This window comes from Dioscorea cayenensis, chromosome 11 (genome assembly GCF_009730915.1).
Source record: "Dioscorea cayenensis subsp. rotundata cultivar TDr96_F1 chromosome 11, TDr96_F1_v2_PseudoChromosome.rev07_lg8_w22 25.fasta, whole genome shotgun sequence".
Taxonomy (NCBI): domain Eukaryota; kingdom Viridiplantae; phylum Streptophyta; class Magnoliopsida; order Dioscoreales; family Dioscoreaceae; genus Dioscorea; species Dioscorea cayenensis.
This window is the reverse complement of record NC_052481.1, coordinates 6,032,480-6,043,093: the sequence shown is the minus strand read 5'-3', so window position 1 is coordinate 6,043,093 and position 10,614 is coordinate 6,032,480. Positions and strand designations below refer to the sequence as shown.

Here is a 10,614-nt window from a genome sequence, read left to right as displayed (position 1 = left end):
AAGCATAACCCCATAATTTTAAGTGGAAACTCAAAATCTTAAAGGAAACCCAAAGTTTTAAGCAGAAACCTATAATTTTAAGCGGGAAGTACATGTTGTAAGATAGAATAAATTGATGGAATAAGCTACATTAAATGAAAAGTAAACTATCAGAAAAAAGAAGGGGCTGTCTGGCAAATTCAAATGTTAGAGGGTCTGTCTGGGATGTTTTGAAACTTTTAAGGAGTTATAAATAATTTTCCCTTTTTATAAATATGTTACTAATATTATAATTTTTATACCATATACACCAATTTGTCACCCAAAAACGTTAGGATAACATATCCACCTGATGGAATCTTAATTATCTTTAAGAGTTTTGAAAGTTGGTAAGCTTTGGCCACCCTGGAACTTATATAAATATTTCAATTAATTAAATACCATGCACGCATGGTTATATAACTACAAAATGTTTGGTTTGAGGTCTCCTTCTACTCCAATTTGCTCAACATATACATCATAAAATAAAGTTGAAAACTTGAAGACAAAGCTTCCTTCTTTTCTAACTAATTAAAAAGGAATTATATATAATTAATTTGATAGCTCACTTGCAACCATAAAAACCAAAAGTGACTAACTAAAGCATGCATGTGTTAATGTTTTTTCGCATGCATGTTTAATCACTCTTATATAAAGTTCCTTTCCATGTAAGTCATTGCTTGATGCTTTCTTTAAGAAAAAGACTAAAAGTAGCCTTGTTGAGTATGTTGGGGTGCTAATAATTCATAATGTCAAGCAACATTTAATATTTTGGTTTTTATATCAGAAATAATAAAAAAAAATTGAGAATTTCTATTTAACATATAATGGTAAAATTAATCTTGCTTTATATAAATTGCTGAAATAAATTTTAAAGTTTCTTCTTTACCATAAATCAAGTTTCTTACATGTAATTAATTGATTGTCTAAATCTTACGGAATGCTTTTATACCTATATTCATAATATCTTTATTAGAAATATAAATGTGAACATAACACTAAATGTTTAGAAGTGTATACAAGAGATATTAAAACATTTGATAAGAAGTTCAATTTAAATTTATTTAATCTTAATCAACTTAGAATTGGTTTTCACCAAGCTAAACTAAAATTTTAAAAACAATAATAAGTTTGTTAGTTGTTGGGTCAACGTCCTTGTTCCTTAGTTTAGTGGGCCCACATGATATGACTAAATCCTCACTATTGAGTCAAACTAGGGTCACATGCAGTGTTTACAATTATAATTATGTCTCTCAAATTGAATCCTAAAGCATGCATGAAAAGGTTGAAAGAAATTAAACATTCATATATATAAAATTTTTTAATTAGACAGAAGTAGACTTTGATTGAAAGTAACTTATAAAAAAACCCAATTATATCGCTAAAAACTATATCTACTTATATATAATTGCTATGATCGGACGATTTGCTTTTTTCTCTTCTTTGATCTTAGAAGAAGGAAAAAATAAAATCAAAATCAAAAGTTAGTATATAGCTTTCACATAATTTTTAAATTAGTTATTACTCATTATGATTTATAAAAGATAAAAATATTTTATATGCAATCACTTTTATAATTACAAAGATACACACAAGCCATTTTATCTTGACAAAGCCATTAAAATTATATATTTTTAGTAATATTATTAAAAAAAATTAATGAAACAATTATTGTTAGTGAAGAAGAAGAGAAAGACTTAAAGAACACTTCTCTTAAGCCATTATTTTTTATTACCAAACACATTAAACTAAGCCACATGCATCCACCCATAACTAACTCCACACACTCTCCCCTTCAAAATTCAACTATAAAAACACATGCAATTCAATTTCTCTACATCCCAGTCCACCACTCAAAGATATTTAGTCCTATACAACAAATGGCTTCCTTTAATATTGCATGCCTTCTCATCATCTTCTCACTTACTATTCACCAAACTTCATCTCTTAGCTCAGAGTACTACTCAAAAACTTGTCCAAAAGCCGAAGAGGCCGTGACCGAAGCCGTGAAGGCAGCGACAGCGAATGACCCTACCGTTCCTGCAGCATTACTGAGAATGCATTTCCATGACTGTTTCATTAGGGTTTGCATGCATATATTTTCTTCTTCATCACATATATATATATATATATTATTAACTTTAGCTAACATTTATATATATGTATATTGTGAAGGGATGTGATGGTTCAGTGTTGCTGAAATCAAATGGGAATAATAAAGCAGAAAAGGATGGTCCTCCAAACATATCATTGCATGCATTCTATGTAATAGATAATGCTAAGAAATCTTTGGAGTATATGTGCCCTGGTGTGGTTTCTTGTGCTGATATTTTAGCCCTTGCTGCAAGAGATGCAGTAGTACTGGTAAATATTATATATATATATATATATATATATATGTAGTTATTGTTTATATATATACATATATGTTTGGTTGTTGAGTTTGAATAATGTTTATTTATTGTGATATATATATATAGTCAGGGGGTCCAACTTGGGAAGTGCCAAAAGGAAGGAAAGATGGAAGGATCTCAAAAGCGAGTGAAACAACTCAACTTCCTGCTCCCACTTTTAACCTCTCTCAACTTCAACAAAGCTTCTCCCAAAGAGGCCTCTCCGTTGAAGACCTTGTAGCTCTCTCAGGTAATTTATAAATATCATTATTCTAAACTAGCTTCTCATACTTATAATTTCTTTTTTCTTTTTTCAAAAAAATAATAATAATAAAACAGGAGGTCACACACTGGGGTTCTCCCACTGTTCATCATTCCAAAACAGAATACACAACTTTGACAGCATTAATGACGTAGACCCAACACTGAACCCAAGCTTTGCATCAAGCTTGAGAAGTGTGTGTCCCATGCACAACAAAGTCAAGAATGCAGGCTCCACCATGGACTCCACTTCCACCACCTTTGATAACATTTATTACAAGCTTTTGCTTCAAGGCAAGAGCTTGTTCTCTTCTGACCAATCTCTTCTTTCCCACCCTAAAACCAAGGCATTGGTCTCCTTGTTTGCCTCTTCTCATGATGCTTTCTCTCAAGCTTTTGTTAAGTCCATGATTAAGATGAGTAGCTTGAATGGTGGACAAGAAGTCAGGTTGGATTGCAAGGTTGTTAATTAATTAATTAACTTGATGATCATGGTGATGATGATTATTATGGTGTTCATGATCTCAATTGTTTATATATATATATATATATATATATATATATATATATATATATATATATATATTATTTATGTGTTTGTATTTGCTTTAAGTGATTTTTGTTACTTAAGAAGATGATGAGAGAGTGGGGAATGGGAATTTCCACTATGTTTTGTCTTAACTTGTTTAATTTGGTATTGAGTAATAATGTTTGGTTTTTAAATATTTTGAACTTAAAAATTAAGATTTAAATGACTTTTTTTGAACTCATGGTAGCTAAAAAAAAGCTATTTACTTATTTATTACAGATTCTACTTTATTTATTTATGAATTAACCCTAATATATTCCAATAGCTGGAAAGTTTCTATATATATATATATATAATTGCTTAAAAAGAACCAATCTAAATAAATCTCTAGTTTACAGTTCATCCCAAGTTATTCTAACATGTCCAGTATTTTATCCAAAGACAAGGAATAATTTTATGTTTTTTACAAATTTAATTAAATAAACTAATTATTTATTTATTTTAATTATTTAATAATTTCTCCCTAAATTATATTCAAATTTCAAAATCCAACTTAAACTCAACTCTTAAGTCGTGTTTTTTTTTTTTAAATTAAACCATATTCATTAACAACAAAGGTGGAGTCAGAAATTTTTTTTCTAAAGGTAGCTAAAAATGTTTTTAGAAGACAAGTAAAATGTGAATGAGGCAAATATTGAATTTTTATAAATATTTTTCCAAATCTATACTTTTTTTAAATAGCATATATATATATACTAATTTTTAAAAAATCAAGTTGTCAAACAATAAATTTTACACATAAAATGTTAATATATAACCAATTTATTAAATGTCAAAAAGTTAAACTATAAAATTATATATATATATTTTAAACTATAATATTTTTAATCTATATATATTAATTTATACAAAAAAAAACTCATCAAATAATAAATTCTTACAAAAATAAAATTATATAAATAAATTTGTAAAATATTAAAGAGCTAAGCAATAAAAATTCACTAATTTTCTAAAAATATTAGTTTTTATACTATATGAATTATATATATATATATATATATTATTTAAAAAAAAACACCCTAACTCCGCACCTGAATCCCTGATTAACAAGGGGGGAAAAAATGCAGACTGAAACAATAAACAAACACAGAAGGGATGGAAACAACAGATCGCGATAATCATTCATTTGTACGTTATGATTTATGTCAACATAAATTTTAAAAATAATAATAAAAGAAAAGAAGAAGAAAAAACAGCTAGCCAGCTGTGATACATAGTTCTCCCTCATACGAAAGGTGTAAAATTTTCATTAATGCGTATATATATATCCATCTTAGATCCACGTCCTACGGCACTAGGTTTATTAAAAATGGAAAAAAAAGAAAAAAGAAAAAATGGAAAATTTTTATAAGAATAGAATTTGAATAATTTTTAAATTTTTTTCAAAAGTTACTTTTAATTCAATAAAAAATAAATTTATGCTATTGAAGAATATTTACATCATTTTATATTTTAAAAAGTAGGGTTTTTACTAATATATATATATTTTTTAAATTATCAAAATGGTTCCATGCGATTTTCTTCACCGACGGTTTGAAAACATCATATCAAATAATATTCTGAGTCAATTTTATTGAAATATTGAGATATTGTTTTTTTTTTCATTAACATTTTTCTCTTTTAAAAAAATAAAAAAATATATATTTTTTTCTAAATTTTTTAAGTTATTATTATTTTTCTAAAAATTATATTCATTATAATTATTATTATTGTTGTTATCGTTGTCACTGCCGTAGTTGTTATTACGTCTTCTTTGTTTTTAAGACATTTTTTAAAATTATTATTATTAATATAATTATTTTTTAAATAAACACACATGTGAATTTTTTAATATTTAAGTTATTATTTTTAAAATTTTTAAATAGTAATTATTTTGAATAAACATCATTATTATTATTATAGTTGCCAGCGCTTATGATCCGGGATTAGCAGTTAGGGGCTGTTTGGATGTAAAATAAAAAACAATATAGTTTAATTTTATTATGTAGGAAGTGCAAATGATTATTACAAAAATTGTGTCATATTTTATTTCTACAGAATGGGTGTTTGGTTAACAAAATAAAAAAAATATTACATAAATTATTACATATTTTTTTCTTACAAAATAAGTGTTTGTTTGCATAATAAATAATTATTACATAATAAAAATAGCCGTTGGATTATAACCGTTGGTAGTTAAAATTTTAAAAATCACCATTAGAAAATAACTGTTGTAAATATAGCCATTATAATTATAGCCGTTGTCATTTTTCCCTATTTATACACAACATGATTTCTTTGCATTATACACATAATGTTTTTTTTAGTTGAAAATTTTCATAGTTCTAACCATTATTTCACCATGGATTCTTTAAATCTTTGGAGGAAACAAAATGAAGAACATGATCTATTAATGTTCAGCTATTGGTCGAGACAATGTCCAGCGACTTCCAGAAGTGTAGAACATCACACATCCATTCTTACAGGTGCTGCATATGTACAAAAAAATTCTTGAAAGTCATGAAGAACATTGCGAAAGAGAATTTTGTATAGAGCCTTATATATTTCAAGCACTGGTTGATCGTTTAAGAGAAAAATCTCTCCTCTGCAACTTAAAATGGACAACAGTCGAGGAGCAACTAGCAATGTTTATGTACACTCTTACTCATAATGCTAGTAATTGTGATGTGCAAGAGCGATTTCGATATTATGAAGAAATGGTTAGTTGTTATTTTAGTAAAGTACTTAAATCTAAAAATCGACTTGCTTGTGAATACATAAAACCTTCATCGACAATGACATCATTGGTTATTTAGAATAACAAAAAAAATTTTCCATATTTTAAGTTTGGTAAAGCTATATATTGTGAATTTCATTGTGAATTTTTTTTTTGTCGTTGTAAATGTTATATGTTTGTTTATTTTTTAGGATTGTGTTGGTGTTATTGATGGAACACATATTCCTATCATGATTTCTTTGGATGAACAAGATCCTTACAGAAACAGGAAGCAATCACTGTCGCAGAATGTTATGGTGGCATGTGATTTTGAACTTCGTTTTGTATATATAGAAGCTGGTTGGGAAGGTTCTTCTTCTGATGCTAGGATTCTCCAATGTTCGATTGAATAAGGTTTTGAAGTCCGAAGGGGTAAATATTATCTTGTAGATGCAGGATATGCTAATACCCCGAATTTTATTGCTCCATAAAGAGGTGTTCGTTACCATTTGCAGGAGAAAGGTCGAGCGTACTCCAGAATGAGCAATTATAAAGAACTGTTTAATTTGCGACATGCTTCATTAAGGAATCATGTTGAATACATCATCTTCATTTTGAAAATAAGATTTCTGATACTTAAAGTAGCAACTTTTCACCATTCGATTCTCAAACTAATGTAGTAGTTGCTGCTTGTATGTTGCATAACTTCATCCGTATACATAACGGTGCAGATGTTATTGTTGATTTTGATGGTGAAGTCAAAGAAACACTATTGTTCCTAATGGAGATGAGTCATGGGGAGGATATATGTTGACACCATGAACTCTGAGCGAAATGTAGGTGCTCATAAAAGAGATGAAATGGCAATGCAAATGTGGAATGATTATTGTAGCTATCACCGAGCTAGACTATAGCTTTGTGGCAATCATGAAATTATTTCTTTTGGATGAAAAAATATTTTGTCTTGTTAAAAAGCCATTGCCTATGTTGATTTAATGTTAGAAAAGAATCTGAAAGTTTGGAAAATTTTCAAGTTCCTGTATAACATTACAGAGTATATTACAAGCCAAAAGAGTACTTATTAACAAATTCATGCAAAAAAAGACCTAAAATCAAAACATTCCCATAACAACTAGAATAAAAGATATCTAACAAGTTCATGATAAAAAAAAACCTATAAATCAAAACATTCACACAACAATCATACAAAAAATGATATTTAACAAGTTCATGGAAAAATAATTACACATAATGAAAACATTACCATAACAACTAGAAAAAAAAACAAGTTCAAGATAACAAGTTCATAATCAAAACATTCAAGATAACCCATAACAATGTCACACTTATCACTAAATTTTGGTGAACATCATTTTGAGCTATGGCACTCTATGATCTTCTTGAAGACATAAGAAGAGTTCACGATAACTCTTATCTTTAATGAAAATTTTGATAGCATTGAACATTTCTTCTTTTGTGAAAATGCCACTCATTTGGTTGAACACCTTCATGCAATCTTCTATTGTATGCTTTTCCACTACTTGAGTGCCATTGAGAACATCGAGATATTCTTTATTCTCGTGCTCTCGAAATACAATGTATTTATCCATATTGAATGATGAATCTTGGGGCCTTTTTCCTTTTCACTCACTTTATCTTCTCTGTCCATCTTGATCTCTTATTCCTCGAAGAATTTCATTGCTTAAACTTTGAGTTTGAGGATTCCGTGGTTGAGAACAAAGAGGTTCCACTTGTATGATATCATCATCTTCCGTCTCGTGTATAGGTGATGGTTGTCTTGAATCGTTTGTAGTAAAATACTTGGACTTGGTGTGTGCACTGGGGATTGAGAAATATCTTCATAATCTTCTACACCACGAGATCGTTTACCTTCAACATATCTTCCTACATAACAAATATATAATATGTTAGTAAAATAAAACTTTATAAAAGTAAAATATTAAAAAATATATGCTTACTCTCATAAACCTCCTGCAATGCCATAAAATATGGAAACGGTTTAGTATGCCACTTCCTTGCATCTTTATTCCTTTGTTTGATTTGCTCTAAATTAGATGGTTGTAATTAATGCAATCATTCATTATTTATGTACATACCTCTAGTAGTGGTGCCCAAACATCATCAAGAGCCGATACAATGTGTCTTTTGATAATCCCATCCAAAGCCACTTAATTTAGAAAACCCTTTTAGAAGCTTGTAGGTATTTTTCAATTCTTGTTCAAATGTTTTGATTTGGCTTGTGGAGATTCTTAGATTAAAAAACTTGGTTATCATGTCGCGTACCATCTTGTTCAATGCTTCTTTGGTCCATCCATTTTGTGAACCGTACACAGGAGTATAATACTCATACAATAACTTTACTAGTTGAGCCTTGTGAATTTCATTCCACTTTGTCCTACTTTCATGTCTACCTTCACTTGCCATAACTAATCAAACACTGTAAAATATAATAATAAAAAGCAATAATGGTTAGCACTCAGCAGGGCTGATTTATTAAGTTGATCATAGCCACTCTTAGGTCATCTAATGTCATCATGTTTGCAAGACTAATTCATGCTTTTACTTATTTGAAAACATGTGTCAACAAGCTATTGCAATCAATTCAATTACCATGCATCTACCTTCTTACACATAGCGATTTTCTCTTTTGTACTCTAAACCATTATGGTGTCATAACTGTTGAAAATAATGATAATTATTATGTCATAATTGTGTCATAACTTAAGCAGATCATGAGCTTATTGATCATTTGATAGCTCATTGACTCTGCATTAAAGTATATTTAGTGGAAAAAGTTATTATCTTGACATTATAGTTGGTATTTACACACAAACTTTTACAATTATATATATTCACTCTGCGTAGAACTTAAACATGTGATTGATTTGAAACATTGTCAAATTGATTTTAAATCAATTAAGAATCTCTCCAAGAATGTGTGGGATGATGATGTGGAGATTGTTTGTCTGGCTTCAGGCTGATGAGATGCTCTTCTGAGCTGAATATAATTGATTTGGAATTGTAGTGTTTGACGTGTATATTTGTTATGGCTAACACATGCATAACTAATAAATTTCTCTCAAAATAATATGAAGATTTACTAATTCCATTAAGAAAATCCGATGGAGAAAAACAAAGCAATAATCATAACATTTAAACGAAATAGCCACAGATTTTATTCCTTTCTATTCAATCCTATGATTAGTATCACAAATAAAACATAGAAAATGAGCCTGGCCTTATTTGATTATTAGAAGGATGGCCCTTGCACAAAATTTCTTCAGGCATTTATAGAATAGAAGCTACATCCAAGTTGCATCAAATTAGAAAAAGGACAGAAATTGTGTTGTTTAGCTCAGGATCAAATACAAGGAGCATAACATAGAGATTAAAAAAAAAGGTTGGACTTTGTAATCATCTATTCTTTTGCTTTGGCTGCAATATTTTGCATACAAGGATTACTCTGGTATAGATACAATAAAATGTTATGAAATTCTATATGGAAACACAATGGAATAGACACACAAACATACAAGCAATTCGTCAAAACAAAAGCAATTACCAGAAAAGGAAAACCAAAGATAGAAATAATCAAATTGCAAAATCAATAATTAAAACAAAAGAAACACACAATGCATCAAGTAAGAAAAAAGGAACAAACATCCAAGTGATTATCTGAAAAAGGGGCAAAGGAAAATTAAGTATTTGCCCATCACTCCATAAGTTCCTTTTCATCAATACTCTAACTTTTGGCACTAATCTTATACATTTTAGTGTAAAATTACTAATTAAAAATGGATTCCCGGTAAAAGATGAACATAGAAATACATATATTATACTTCACTGAACCATGAATTGATCAAATTGTCATTCAAAAAACAAGGAAAATAAATCTAAATTATAATTGCAAACTTAAAATACAACCAACAAATAGAAGCATATTCGATACCATTCAATACCTTGCAATAGCTTGGGATTAATAAACACCCACAAATTTCAATACTTTGAAATAGCTTGGGATTAATGAACACCAACTAATTTTTGCAATAGCTTGGGATTAATAAACACCCATAATCAATGGATGTTCTGAATTATCAACAGACACGTTAAACATAAATCAAAACTGAGGAAAAAGAAAGATTACCCGGTCCTCATTCTAATAAAACAGCTTCAATGTGGCAAATGATCTCCACCGCTGAAACTAAACCTCCACACTACTCACGATCCAAGAACAACATCGTTGTCTTCGCTTCTCTCCCAAAAAAATGCGATCTTTCACCCTTTTTGGCGATTAATCGGGACTTGCGGAGGTTTCCAAAAGCCCAGTCTCAAAGAGAGAGAGAGAGAGAGAGAGAGAGAGAGAGTGTGTGTGTGTGTAGTGGCACGCGAGGTGTGATCGTGAGTCTTGCGATGTGCACCAAGAGCAGCTGCTCGTATAGTGGCTATCCGATTTGGATAGCCGGCGAGGATCGGCTTTAGGCGTCGGTGTGTGAATTGGCTCAACAGGCGTCGGTGTTTGGGTTTGGCAGCTAGCAATGCAACAGCCGGAGGTGGCAGGGTGCACTGGATCTCAGACGCCTCCTCTAGATCCTGGTGGTATTTTTGAGAAGAAGAGAAAGAGCGAATGAGAGACACCC

General features: G+C 29.8%; 1 protein-coding gene across 1 annotated transcript; it reads left to right on the top strand.

Annotated features, from left to right (window-relative positions):
• The first annotated feature begins 1,845 nt into the window (after positions 1 to 1,845).
• Positions 1,846 to 3,218, top strand: LOC120271956 (peroxidase 64-like). Its single transcript, XM_039278645.1, has 4 exons — positions 1,846 to 2,102; positions 2,194 to 2,382; positions 2,499 to 2,661; positions 2,751 to 3,218. The coding sequence occupies exons 1-4, from the start codon at positions 1,899 to 1,901 to the stop codon at positions 3,143 to 3,145; spliced, it is 951 nt and encodes a 316-aa protein (XP_039134579.1). The 5' UTR covers positions 1,846 to 1,898; the 3' UTR covers positions 3,146 to 3,218.
• The last annotated feature ends 7,396 nt before the right edge of the window (positions 3,219 to 10,614 follow it).

Coding starts and splice junctions, on each gene's coding strand:
- LOC120271956 (XM_039278645.1), top strand. CDS start 1,899: ATGGCTTCCTTTAATATTGCATGCCTTCTCATCATCTTCTCACTTACT. Junction 2,383..2,498: donor CAAGAGATGCAGTAGTACTG/GTAAATATTATA, acceptor ATATATATATAG/TCAGGGGGTCCAACTTGGGA. Junction 2,662..2,750: donor AGACCTTGTAGCTCTCTCAG/GTAATTTATAAA, acceptor ATAATAAAACAG/GAGGTCACACACTGGGGTTC.